This window comes from Heterodontus francisci, chromosome 3 (genome assembly GCF_036365525.1).
Source record: "Heterodontus francisci isolate sHetFra1 chromosome 3, sHetFra1.hap1, whole genome shotgun sequence".
In the NCBI taxonomy this organism is placed as follows: domain Eukaryota; kingdom Metazoa; phylum Chordata; class Chondrichthyes; order Heterodontiformes; family Heterodontidae; genus Heterodontus; species Heterodontus francisci.
This window is the reverse complement of record NC_090373.1, coordinates 70,619,869-70,634,238: the sequence shown is the minus strand read 5'-3', so window position 1 is coordinate 70,634,238 and position 14,370 is coordinate 70,619,869. Positions and strand designations below refer to the sequence as shown.

At 40.2% G+C, this 14,370-nt stretch overlaps 1 protein-coding gene across 3 annotated transcripts in view; it reads left to right on the top strand.

Moving 5' to 3' along the window:
- LOC137357118 (kelch-like protein 29) overlaps positions 1–4,956 on the top strand; it is a 544,808-nt gene extending 539,852 nt beyond the window's left edge. For all 3 annotated transcript variants that reach the window (XM_068023180.1, XM_068023165.1, XM_068023173.1), the window contains one exon: positions 2,426–4,956. In XM_068023180.1, the coding sequence (XP_067879281.1) occupies positions 2,426–2,609 (184 nt within the window). In that variant the 3' untranslated portion in view covers positions 2,610–4,956. The remainder of the gene's footprint in view (positions 1–2,425) is intronic.
- The last annotated feature ends 9,414 nt before the right edge of the window (positions 4,957–14,370 follow it).

Sequence of the window (14,370 nt, the reverse complement as noted above, 5' to 3'; positions counted from 1 at the left end):
CTTTTATTACACCATTGGAGGCCACTCCTTCAGCTGTATAGCTGAAGCTATGAAATTCCCTCCTTAAACCCCTCTGCCTCACTCTCCTCCTTTCAGACATACCTTAATACCGAGCTCTTTAACTAAGCTTTCGGTCACCTATCCTAATATCTCCCCTTTGGTTCTGAGTCTCTTTTTGTCAGCTTACGCTCCTGTGAAATGCCTTGGGATATTACCCTGCAAATGCAAGTTATTGATTGTTGACAAGTAAATATGCCATCATGTTCATATTAGGCATATTTACTAAATAAAATGCTTTAATTTGCAATGAAAGCATCTAAATTGGTACTAATTGCCTAAAAAGGACCTAAATATATTAAAGCACCACTTCTAAGAGAAGATTCTTACCTTGTACTTTACTTATATAACTGATTAGAATATTCCTGTTACAATGGAAATCATCTATTTTTTTAAGTTCATAAATAGTAGTAAATGTGCTTCATGAGATCAATACAAAACAATGATTGTAGTTACAAAACAACTGGTCATTATGTATTAATAGATTACTTTATCCTGTGGCATTGGTATTGCTCATATAGTGCCAACAACGGGAAAACTCTCCGCAGGTTGGAATCGTACCTAGCGTAAAGGAAGATGGTTGTGGTTGTTGGAGATCAATCATCTCAGCTCCAGGACATCACTGCAGGAGTTCCTCAGGGTAGTGTCCGAGGCCCAACCACCTTCAGCTGCTTCATCAATGACCTTCCTTCAATCATAAGGTCAGAAGTGGGGATGTTCGCTGATGATTGCACAATGTTCAGCACCATTCCCGACTCCTCAGATACTGAAGCAGTCCGTGTAGAAATGCAGCAAGACTTCGTCAATATCCAGGCTTGGGCTGATAAGTGGCAAGTAACAAGCGCGCCACACGTGCCAGGCAATGACAATCTCCAACACAAGAGAATCTAACCATCTCCCCTTGACATTCAATGGCATTACGTTCACTGAATCTCCCACTATCAACATCCTGGGGGTTACCATTGACCAGAAACTGAACTGGAGTAGCCATATAAATACCGTGGCTACAACAGCAGGTCAGAGGCTAGGAATCCTGCGGTGAGTAACTCACCTCCTGACTCCCCAACGCCTATCCACCATCTACAAGGCACAAGTCAGGAGTGTGATGGAATACTCTCCACTTGCCTGGATGGGTGCAGCTCCAACAACACTCAAGAAGCTCGACACCATCCAGGACAAAGCAACCCGCTTGATAGGCACCCCATTTACAAACATTCACTCCCTCCACCACCGACATACAGTGGCAGCAGTGTGTACCATCTACAAGATGCACTGCAGCAACGCACCAATGCTTCTCAGGCAGCACTTCCAAACCCGCGACTTCTACCTCCTAGAAGGACAAGGCCAGCAGATGCGTGGGGACATCACCACCTGCAAGTTCCCCTCCAAGCCACACACCATCCTGACTTGGAACTATATCGCCGTTCCTTCACTGTCGCTGGGTCAAAGTCCTGGAACTCCCTTCCTAATAGCACTATGGGTGTACCTACCCCACATGGACTGTAGTAGTTCAAGAAGACTGCTCACCACCACCTTCTCATGGGCAATTAGCGATGGGCAATAAATGCTGGCCTGGCCAGTGATGTCCACATCCCATGAAACAAATTTTTAAAAAACACTACGTACACAACATTGTACAGATGCATTGCTATTAATTGGGGGGAACAAGTTTGAAAATAATGTTAAAAATGTTGTTTAAATACAGATAAAAGAAGAAAAAGCAAAGCTTCAAATCAGCTTCAGTTATGCAACAACCTCCCCCAAAGTCAAGTTACATTGACACCAGGACGGTGGAACTGGAGTGTTTCATTGCACTTTTAGGCCTGACGCAACTAAACACGGCATGCAACAGGATTAGTTACACATTTTAGAAACTTAGTTTTTTTTAAAAAAAGAACTCTGTTTCGGGATTCAATCTGATAATTGAATACTGAAGAAGCTGAAGTCAGTTTCTAATCTTGTTCACAACCAGAAAATGTTGAGAGTGCTGCACTTTCTTTGTATTAGAGAGTTGTTGAATCAGTGTCATCAATGCTACAAATTCCAACAGTTCTTTTTTAAAACTTGGTGTTATCATTTCATCAAACTGTCTGTAGGTGCTGTTTACTCAGATGGTACTCAATGGGATCTCAATACACTGATCAGTCGAAAGATATTCTATAATATTGTCGACACATAATTGTAAGAATGGGATAAGTCATGTTGCTGTGGCATGACAGTAATGATAAAAAAAAACGTAAGCATTCAGCTATCTATATCTATCACAGGGGTTACGGTATGTTTGACAATTGAAAATTTATTCTTGTGCTTTGAAAATGATATGATGATCACTTGAATGGTTCACTCAAAACAATTGTCTCTGTTACAGTGCCGTCGTACTGGATGGGAAAATTTATGCTACAGGAGGAATCGTCAGTAGTGAAGGACCTGCATTGGGAAATATGGAAACTTATGATCCCCACACTAACAATTGGACACTCCTGCCAAACATGCCTTGCCCAGTGTTCAGGCATGGGTGCGTAGTCATCAAAAAATACATTCAAAGTGGTTGACACTGTGACATGATAACAGTTCCTGAATTGTTTTATTCTGCTGTAGCAGTGCTTTAAAACAATGAATATGTTGCTCTTTACTGTCTACATTGAATGTAGATTCCATACTCACCATTAGGTGAAATAGGGACAAAATCCCGATGGATGTATATAGTATAACTTATGGTACTTCTAGTAGTGTCACAAGACCTGGCACTTGTTTTAGATATTGGGCAATTCAGGTTGAATGCCTGCTTTATAACAATCATCAGTTTTGCTTTCAAACAGTTACCTTTATATTGTTAAAGGCCATTTAGAAGGTAAATTGGTTTGTAGAGTGTGATATCTACAGTACCAGAGTGTAGCAGCATGTACACTATTCAGTAAAAGCAAGACGCAGTCCCGCAGAGCACAAGAAATCCTAGAGAACATGGTGGAATATCTCAAGAAATCCAATTGTACACTGGGACAACACTGACAGAAAGCTTGGATAGTTCCATAAGTTGTGCATGGCTAAAATGTACAGCCGCAGAAAACTGCACTGAAAGTTTTGCAATCAGTATACTAAAAAATAGCAAATCATGTCTAGAGGCAGTTTTCTCCAATTATGTGAAGTATCAGCTGCAAAGCCAGTCAAAAAAACATTGAAAATCCAAATGATTTTGGGGGGGAGCAACTATATTTGAAAGAAGAATTTTAGATTCCCTTTGTTTTATTATCAGTGCCCCCATTAGTGGTGATTTTAAACAATGCCTAGAGGTGTGCAATGCTGTTTCTGAATTATTATTGAGAAGCAGGAGCAGTGAGATTAATGTCATAAATGTTCAGAGGGTGTAGTTGTGATGTCTTACCTTGCCATCTGCATTGATTCTTTCCATGTTTATATCACAAATGATATCTGACAAACATGCTGCACTACAATAAATATGCATAGACCTAGTATTGGTTTCTGTGATCCCTTTTACAGCAGACTATGTAAAAGTGCCATTTAGCTGGGGGATATTTTTACTTATTTGGCATGTTTCATTTTAGGTTATCAGACGAAAAGCACCATTTTATTATAAAAAAATGCTAAAGTTAAACAAGGCAAAATCACAAGGCTTTGAAAAAAAATTAAAATAGTACAAATTTTATCCTGGTAAAATAACTCTCCATTCAATTTTACACTTAAGTGCCATCACGTGATGAATTTGCTTCATTATATATATATATATATATATATATATGGACTAGCAATCCCGAGGCCTGTACTGCTGATATGAGTTCAAATCCCACCATGGCAGTAAGGAGAATTTAAATTCAGTTAATTAAATAAATCTGGAATAATAAAAAGCTGGTATCAGTAATGGTGACCATATAACTATCAGATTGTTGTAAAAACCCATCTGGTTCACTATTGTCCTTTAGAGAAGGAAATCTGCTGTCCTTATCCAGTCTAGCCTATACGTGACTCCAGACCCGCAGCAATGTGGGCAATGCAACTCTGAACTGCCTTCTGTAATGGCCTAGCAAGCCATTCGGTTGTCAAGAGGTTGGCTCACCACCAACTTCTCAGGGGCAATAAATGCTGGTCTTGCCAGCCACGCCCACATCTGTAAATGAATAAGGGGAGAAGGAAACAAGCTACTGAAGCATTTACGTCTGGTATTCATGGCTCAATAGCAACTCGTCGGAGTAACAGATAATCTATACTGGCTCTCCATCTATGGCAGAGTAGCTGATTGTTATGAGTACTATGATCTTGGATTGATGCATCGGTGTGTACCTGTACTGATAGTTTAGATTTCCAGTACAAATCTAGTGCGATGATCAGACTAGTTTCAGCTTTGTACTACGTACTATATGAACATGCTTTATCTATTGACATATTAGGTAGTGTCCTGAGTTTCAACCCTCTGAATATTGAATATACCATGTACAGTAGTTCAAAATATAGGCACAATTTTTCATTAGCAGTGTGTATGGTTTTTTGTAAACTTCCAATATTAAAATATATATATATATGTAAGGTAGATCTACAGCAATGTATGGACCAAAATACTTCTGTACAGTATTTTCTGATAAAATTGTAATCTTATTTAATAAATTATTAGGGCATTTTCAGCCACATGTTGCAATGGGCCCATGTCCAAAGAGGAGTTCCCAAATCAATTGATATGCAAGTAAAGCACATATTTACACTGAAATTTAAAAATGTAACACTTAATGAATGAAACAGACATCATCAGATAAAGACATAAAAACTAAAAAGCAGCTAATCCTATTTGGACATAACTAATGACTTCTGAAAGATTCCCCTATTCCTTCCTTGCATTTCTGCCACACACTGCAAGAGTATACCCTGGGGCTTCATCCATTTTAACTCAACCAGAGGCTCAGCATGTTGTCATGAGACTACAAATAGTGTGGGCTGAATTTTACTAGCCCTCCGGCATCGGGGGTCATGGTGGGAGGACCCTGAGAATTCTTCCGGGAGAGACCTGCCACGGCCCCCGATGCCGAGAAGGCCGGGCTGCATTTTACCAGTGGTGGCAAGACCTCAGTGCGGTTCCCCCCCACCCCGCCAAGCATCAGGCCTTCATTTTAATGTTAAAATTAATTTTAAAACATGCAAATAAACTTACCTAGATCCAACGGCTGTCCCATACCAATATTTTGGCCGCTGGCCAGAATTTCTGTGCCTTCAGATGTCTGCATGGACATCCAAGGCATTGCACTGATGGGGAGGGGGGAGCAATGAAATTCTCAGGGTGGGAGACAGGGAAGGGAGCGGTGAAAACTGATTCATTTGGCTGAGCGGATGATGGAAAGGGGTTGAAGGGAAAAGAGTGCAAAGTTTAGGGTGAGAGGGAAATAAATACATTGTTTCTTCATTGCGGAGGTGGAAGAGGGGCTTTGATGTGTAATGAACTGATTTTATTCAAAGGTGATAGTGGCTTTAAAAATTCAAATAATCTGTCAGGGCTTGAAGCCCTTTAAAAATGGCACCTACATCATTGGGGGTGGCCATGCCACCCACTCCATTTAATTGAGCTCCTAAATGAAATATCACGGGGGCTCAGCAACAGCGGATCCAAGTGGGCGGACCACCAACTTTAAAGTGCACCGCTGCAATTTGTGGCATGCTACTAGAATCCAGCCCCATAGGTCATGAATCTCCAATTAAATTCAGACAGGTTCTACTTACCTCCCTCACCAACCTAGCAAAGGTCTAGATGGGAGTCAATGTTGGTTCTTCTAGCCTCAATGCATCTCTCTCTCTTACGCTCTTCCTGCTAGCCTGGGTGCTGAAACCAATTTCAGTTGGCACTGTAATTCAAAAGACCAATATGGCATGACAGAAAGCCCATTCACATTTAAGATTGGAGCCTCTTGGCATTTATTGACTGAAGTGTTGCATGTATCTTTCTACATTTCAAAATTTGACTTAGAACTAAAGAATTCAGTTGATGAGTTTGTTAAAACTCATCTTTAAAACACTATTTAAAAAGGCATTTTTAATTTCAGCCATTGTTATGTTTCATTTCTTTATCTTCTTCCTCTTTCTCACTATTCCGTTTCCTCATTTCCTCCTTTTTTACTCATCTTCTGTTATTTTCAACTTCTGCATTCACTTATTTTATTTCCCTCCTTGTCCTTTCTCAGATCTATCACTTTAATAGTTAGTCACACAAAGTAATTCTTGATGCATTTCTGCATCTGCTGGGAGCAGGAGTCACATATAATCAACATACAAACATATGAATTAGGAACAGGAGTAGGCCACTCGGCCCCTTGAACCTGCTCCGCTATTCAATAAGATCACAGCTGATCTGACTGTAACCTCAACTCCACATTCCCGCCTACCCCCAATAACCTTTCACCCCCTTGCTTATCAAGAATCTATCTACCTCTGCCTTAAAAATATTCAAAGACTCTTCTTCCACCGCCCTTTGAGGAAGAGAATTCCAAAGATTCATGACCCTCAGAGAAAACATTTCTCCTCATCTCTGTCTTAAATGGCAACCCCTTATTTTTAAACAGTGACCCCTAGTTCAAGATTCTTCCACAAGGGGAAGCATCCTTTCCACATCCACCCTGTCAAGACCCCTCAGGATCTTGTATGTTCCAATCAAGATGCCTCTTACTCTTCTAAATTTCAGCGGATACAAGCCTGGCCTGTCCAACCTTTCCTCATAAGACAGCCCGCACATTCCAGGCATTAGTATAGTAAACCTTCTCTGAACTGCTTCCAATGCATTTACATCCTTCCTTAGATAAGGAGACCAATACTGTACACAGTATCCAGATGTGGTCTCACCAATGCCCTGTATAACTGAAGTACAACCTCCCTACTTTTGTATTCAATTCCCCTTGCAATAAATGATAACATTCTATTAGCTTTCCTAATTACTTGCTGAACCTGCATACTAACCTTTTGTGATTCATGCACTAGGACACCCAGATCCCTCTGCATCTCAGAGCTCTGCAATCTCTCACCATTTAGATAATATGCTTTTTTATTCTTCCTTCCAAAATGGACAATTTCACATTTTCCCACATTATACTCCATTTGCCAGATTTTTGCCCACTCACTTAACCTATCTATATCCCTTTGTAGCCTCCTTACCTCCTCTTCACAACTTACTTTCCTACCCATATATAAAACAGTGGCGCAGTGGTTAGCACCGCAGCCTCACAGCTCCAGCGACCCGGGTTCAATTCTGGGTACTGCCTGTGTGGAGTTTGCAAGTTCTCCCTGTGTCTGCGTGGGTTTCCTCCGGGTGCTCCGGTTTCCTCCCACATGCCAGAAGACTTGCAGGCTGATAGGTAAATTGGCCATTATAAATTGCCCCTAGTATAGGTAGGTGGTAGGGAAATGTGGGGATTTGGTAGGAATATGGAATTAGTGTAGGATTAGTATAAATGGGTGGTTGATGGTCAGCACAAACTTGGTGGGCCGAAGGGCCTGTTTCAGTGCTGTATTTCTAACTAACTAAAAGCAAAATACTGCAGTGCTGGAAATCTGAAATAAAACTAAAAAGTGCTGGAAATACTCAGCACATCTGGCAGCATCTGTGGAGAGAGAAGCAAAGTTAACGTTTCAGGTCAGGTCAGGTCAGTTTTATTTACTTTCCTACCTATCTTTGTGTCATCAGCAAATTTAGCGACCATACCTTTGATACCTTCATCCAAGTCATTTATATAAATTGTATAAAGTTGCAGCCCCAGCACAGATCCCTGTGGCACACCACTCGTTACATCTTGCCAACCAGAAAATGACCCATTTGTGCCTACTGTCTGTTTCCTGTTAGCTAGCTAATCTTCTATCCATGCCAAAATCTAAGTAAATGAAATAAAAAATGCACAATAAGTGTTTTGGACATGACACACCACATTATAACATGCATCTCCAATGTTGCTGATCTGTTCCTCTCGTAATAATCTGTGGTCACATTGCTGTTGAATCTCCACCAGTCTTTGACTCTCATGCTTTGTGAGAGCAACATTTTTGTTTCAAGTAGCAGTCAAATACAGATTAGTTTTTTGGGATATATTACACATCAACCTTAATTTCTCTTAACACCTGTCCGTTATTTTTCCACATGAAGCTGCATAGATTTCTGACCTTTATGTATTCTTGGCTCAATATACACCACCATAGGTCTGTGCCCTCATGCTTCATAGACCAGTGCAATCCAACCAAAATAGTTTTGCTGTTGCTAACTGGCTAACCAAATTCCAGAAGAGAAGCCAAGCTATACATGGTTGGCATCATAGAGACAGTGCATTTTCTCACCAACTAAATGTTCTTTGCTCTGATCAAATACATTAGTTCTCGACAGAAGTAGGTTTGATTAGAAAGACAGAGCATCAAATATTCTATTATTTAAACCAGTCCTCTTGAACTTATGTTTTCTTCGTCAGGTTTCCCAGGTGCCTAAGGTATTGACACCAGTCAGCACTGAGCACCAAAATTACCAGGAAATATTGTGCTTAGGCTGTCCTTCGTAGGCTGAGCATGCTGTTACCATACAAAAACAAGAAAAGCTTTTTTTTCTTTATGCTAAGAGCAGTAACCCAGCCTTATGTTCTCTAAATAATCATAGGGGACTAAATGAAGTGGGCAGAAACATAAGTACAAGCATACAAGGGGCTAAGGGACAAACTGTAATTTTATATTCAGTCAGGTGGGCTATCATAAGTATGCCTTTCAGTACAGACTCAGAACAAACTCAGTGCCTCCATACATGCAAATCTACCATAATCAGAAATGCTTTCAAACAGCTTCAAAAAGAAAAGCTGACAATGGAAAAAGAGGCCTGAGTTGAAGCCTATGACCAGGGCCACTACTTCAAGGCATCTGAATAAGTTAGATTCCTTATTATTACATTTGGATTTCAAGATTTTTGAGTTTCTTTTTAATGAAAATTGAAACTCAATATATTCATAAGTAAAAAGCAAAATGCTGCAGATGCTGGATATCTGAAACAAAAAACAAAAAATGTTGGAAATGTATTGCAGGTCAGTCTGCATCTGTGAAGAAAAGAGGAGTTTATATTTTGTGTGTAGACCCTCCTTCAGAATGAAAGGATCCAAACCCAATCTGTAAATTTGTCTGGTTTTCTCCACAGATGCTGACTGACCCTGCAGTGTGCGACCAGCATTTTCTGGTTTTGTCCCACGGGCCCTAAATGGGCTCCTCAGTAAACAGTACAGTAAAACAGGCAACTTTATTTAAATACTGCACATATCGATGCTGTCACCATTCTCAGCATGTTGCATGGATGCATCAGGCACCTCGGATCGATACTTGTGTGCAGCTGCCATTCTCCAGTTTTTATCCTTGAGTCACACCGTTTTAGAGCAGAGCAATGATAGCAGGACAGTGGTCAGGCTTAGCAATCCCAGCTGCCATCATTACTATCACATTCTGCGGTAGCACAATTACACATTGAGACTGTGTAATTGATGAGAACTTCCAGGACTGGAATTGGAGCTCAATACCAATGGTTATGGCCTGTGGAAGCAATACCATTTTGTTGTTCAGTTAGTTTCGAAGGTTACAAGAGTTACAGTAAGTTCATGTAGTCAACTATGTAGCTGCTTTATTTAAAATTTTTGCTCATACACATGCACCAGACCTTGGGGAGATCATTATATGGACTCAGAGTTAGTGCCTGTGATAATTCTTTGATTTGATTGGCTGATCGGCCTGCCTGCTCTGTTGCTGGACAGCACAGATCCTCTGTAGAATACGCAAAATTCGAATTGACATCATAAATGAGGAGGTTTGCACTCTAGAGCTGTCTAAACCTTTGTGAGCAGCTTTTTGCAAGGTCAGTGGTGAGCACCGTTCCTTCCCAACTGACCACAATCCAGGCCAATAACCTGCTGCATTTGGTCCCCAAGAGCTGGAATTCCTTGTTTTATAAGAGTGAGACTTTAATTGTAATTACAGCAGAGCCAATAAACTTAATTCATAATCTGAAGTCAACTGAATTGAAGTTACCTTCCTACCTGCCACTGGTAGCATTTGAGAATCGCCCCACAAGAGGTACATGCAAATGATCTCTTCTGTACACGCACAATGATACCATGTGCAAAAAAGATACCCAATATAAGGTCTTGAGATAATCTGAGGGCCTCACAGTGGCCAATGAAAAAGTTAGCTGCTCATGCAAAATGCAAGCAGTTGGCAACTATTTGCTTCCATAGTTGGCTTACAATATCAGCACTGACATAAATATACTGTGCAAAATGCAGAAGTCCATTGACATTCCCTGATGCTCACAATCATACAAAATGGTCCTCGCCTCAACAACACTTGCAACTTAACCTCAGATTCACAAACAGCATCCATACGGAATGGCTGCCTTTTGTCCCCCATTGCTGAGTAACATTGGGAACTCACCACTAGCAATGTCAAGATGGCTGAAAAGACCCTTTAATGCCAAGAGGTCACTAGTACCAATATATTGTTGGCATTGAACAATGGCACAGTCTATGCAAATCAAGGGCAGATTATAGCTAATGTCTGGGGTAGCACATCTCCCCTCAGACAGGGACTCCTCAGTTTATAGATTCCAGCATCACACAAGACAATATTACTGAACGAATGTCAGTGTCAGTTGGTAACACATATTCTTCAGGACAAAGCAAAATAAAAACAAGCAAATTTATTGCCTTCTGCTCACCACTTCCCATCCACCTAAAGAGATGCTGCAGTCCTCTTAAACAAAAAATCATGAAAATACCTTTAAACAGTTATTCATAATTTATTTATTTATTATTTAGAGATACAGCACTGAAACAGGCCCTTCGGCCCACCGAGTCTGTGCCGACCAAGAACCACCCATTTATACTAACCCTACAGTAATCCCATATTCCCTACTACCTACCTACACTAGGGGCAATTTACAATGACCAATTTACCTATCACCTGCAAGTCTTTGGCGGTGGGAGGAAACCGGAGCACCCGGCGAAAACCCACGCGGTCACAGGGAGAACTTGCAAACTCCGCACAGGCAGTACCCAGAATTGAACATGGGTCCCTGGAGCTGTGAGGCTGCGGTGCTAACCACTGCGCCGCCCCTGTTCCTAATCAGGGACCAAATGCAACAGGTTATTCGCCTGGATTTTGCAGTCAATGGCGAAGGAACAGTGCTTAACGCTGACCTGGAAACAAAGCGGCCCACAAAAGGTTCAGTAGGCTCTAGAATGTAGACTTCCTCTTTTCTGGCAGCAGCTTGAATTTTGCACCTCCTGCATGAGATCTGTTCAGTCCAGCAACAGGGGAGATAGCAGACAGACTAATCAGCCAATCAAATTGAAGAATTCTGACACAGTAAAGCAGGAAGTAAAAAATTAGAGATCAATCATTGTACAATAAACAAAGATTGGGGCATACACGTGGGATTAAGGGAGAAATGCAAAATCAGAACAAAAACATTATTTGATTAAAAATCTGCAATTTTTATATTTTCTTTCTGAATGAATGAGACTCCACACTTGTAAAATTAGTTTTTCAGGGTCATGAGAGGTTGCTCAACAGTAATTATAATTTAGTACACCATTAAAAACTCAACTATTCCCAAATGAACAAGACTTACTTTATTATTGCTCCTTACTGTGAGAATAGTGTGTGAACAATTGAAGTTCACAGGAAATCTGTGATTTTGAAACAATACCATCTGCTAAGACTGCAACATCGCACCCTGTGAAGGATCAGGGTATCACTGACAAAGGTTGAGATTGAACTTTTAACTGGGCATGTGCGGATGCCAGAAATTGCTGTCAAGTTTTACACAGCAATAATGGTGACGCTGAAAGCTTCACCGTTATTATTACTGCAAAATTCTGGGCCATTTATGTCTCTCATTCAGACTCATGTAGAAAGAATTTCATTTTCATGGTGCAAACGCCAAAGGCAAACCGTCGATTGTGGTTATGTGCACCTTTGCCATCACGTTGTACGAAAGAACTCCAAGGGAGATGTTACGGCTCATTCAAAATTTGTGCTATTTTGGTATGCTCCTTTGGCGTGCTGAGAATGAAAGATAGATAAGCCTGCCTAATAGTGTCTTTATCCTTCAAATAATATGCATCCCCACTTCACACACTACACACACACATTCATTCCACCAGGTTTTTTACAGGCAGTGTTTTTGGCAGTTTGTATTAAGTGATTAGATTCAATTTGGTTCCAGATAGAAATTAACTCGCGAATAGATGCACACAACAAAAAAAAGTGTTGAACTGACCATTTGCATTGTCATAATGTTTTCAATTGTGCAGTTTCCCAACAATTAGAGAAATCTAGGCTATACCTAGAAAGAATGAAGATGTTCCTACTCGGCAGTTGACACTTCCATAACATCTGTTCCTGGATCTTTCAGAATACCGGTCCTGAAGTGGAAAAGAAAATGCATTCCTAACAAATCTAATTTGGCACTAAATTAGCATTCTCACTCAGAGACCAAGGATGGCAACTATGGAATTGGAAAAGAAATTCATATAGGTGCAGTAGAGCCTCTTCTGAGGCTGGTACATTTTATCAAGCAATATAAAAGGAGCTTTAATCTCCATCAATATATTCCATAACTGATTTGAATGGAATTCATTTGAAAGAAATCCAAAGATCAGACAAAATATGTCATTAGAAAGAAACTACTTTGCCACACCAATTTTAATAATTTGTTTTCATAACAGAAACTGCCTTACTTTCCTCTCCCACATTTGCATTTGCGCTGATATAGCACTGAGCCAAGTGTCAAGAGATGGCATATTAGAAAGTATTGAAGTAAACACTAACCCTTTACTTTAATCGCATAAAAGTGTTTTTTGCTCAGACATTGTTGGATGAACCATATAAAAAAACTCCCTTTCAAAGTCGACATTTCATTTGCCTCTCAGGACACCACTTATGGTTAGGGATCTATTTCCATTACTAAACTGAATTTCAAGATTGGTTTCTTTTGAAAGCAAAAAGTACTAACAATGCAGATTTGATAAAGTCTCCGCCTATACAACCTTAAAATGCTCAGCTTTTGCACCCCATTTCATATTCCCTGCATTTATATTCAAAATAAAGGTGTCAAATTTAATTTTGTTACATCAGTGTTACTTTCATCTACAAAGACTTAAAACTGAAGCTCTTTATGCCATCTAAGTAATTCCAGTCAACAGGAACTTGGAGTCCAAGTTTCTGCAAACCCTCTCCCCCTCCCCAACATCGCCCAGAATTTCGATACAATCAGCATCACAATTATTTAGTGGTTTAATTAGAAACAATTTTCCCCATTGAGGGAATCAAATAGAAATTGTGTGGTATTAAAAATGTCACTCTTTTGACCTACAATAGCTAATGTTTATCATTTGCTGAGAAAAAGCACAATGATGCAAAGTGAACATGGGACAGTAACAGAATTATATCTGAAATGTTTTTTCCTTGATTGCAGTATTAACAATAGAAGAATGTTTTAGAAAATAATGTCTGTAGAAAAGTTTTTTTGCATTTACGTAGAGATGACTATTAAATTATACTATATGATACATCATTTTTGTATGCAATAAAGTGAAATGTTAATTTAGACCTTGTGTTTAAGTTTTCTATATTATTACATAGAATTGACAGCACTTGGCACAGTTGCACCTTTTCAACAAGTGGCATCTAAATAGCACCTATAACATAGGAAGAACATCTCAAGTTGTAATGCAGAGGTGTAATCAGACAAAAATGGATGTGGAGCCAATGAGAGACATGAGGAGTGACTAAAAGCTTGGTCAAAGAGCTGTGGTTAAAGGGGGATCTTAAATATGTTGAGGGAGATGGAGGCAGAAGGGCGTAGGGATGAAATTCTAGTGTGTGGGGCCCAACCAGCTGCAGGCATGGCTGGCAAAGGTAAAGCAAAGAGGTCAGAGTTGGAGGAACAGAGGGTTCAAGGGGAGCTGTAGGGCTGGATAAGGGTACAGCGAAAGGCGGGGGTGAGGCCATGGAGGGATTTAAACATGAGGAAAAATATTTTGAGAATATCAAGAAAAGAAAGAGGTGAATAAACCAACAACAACTGAGCCGCCCAGGTTGTTTTCAGAATAAACCAAATGGAGGCACATTTCCATGAACTAGACTCCTATTACTAGGAATACACCTACTAGTAAATAATTGAAAGCTGCAATTGCACTCAATTGACACCAGAGGGGCCTGAGAGCTGGTCATCTGCCTACCTCCTCAGTCCTGAACCAACATGTTAAAAAGAGACAAAAAGGAGAGGACAGATACGTTTTCAAAATTAAAGCAGTG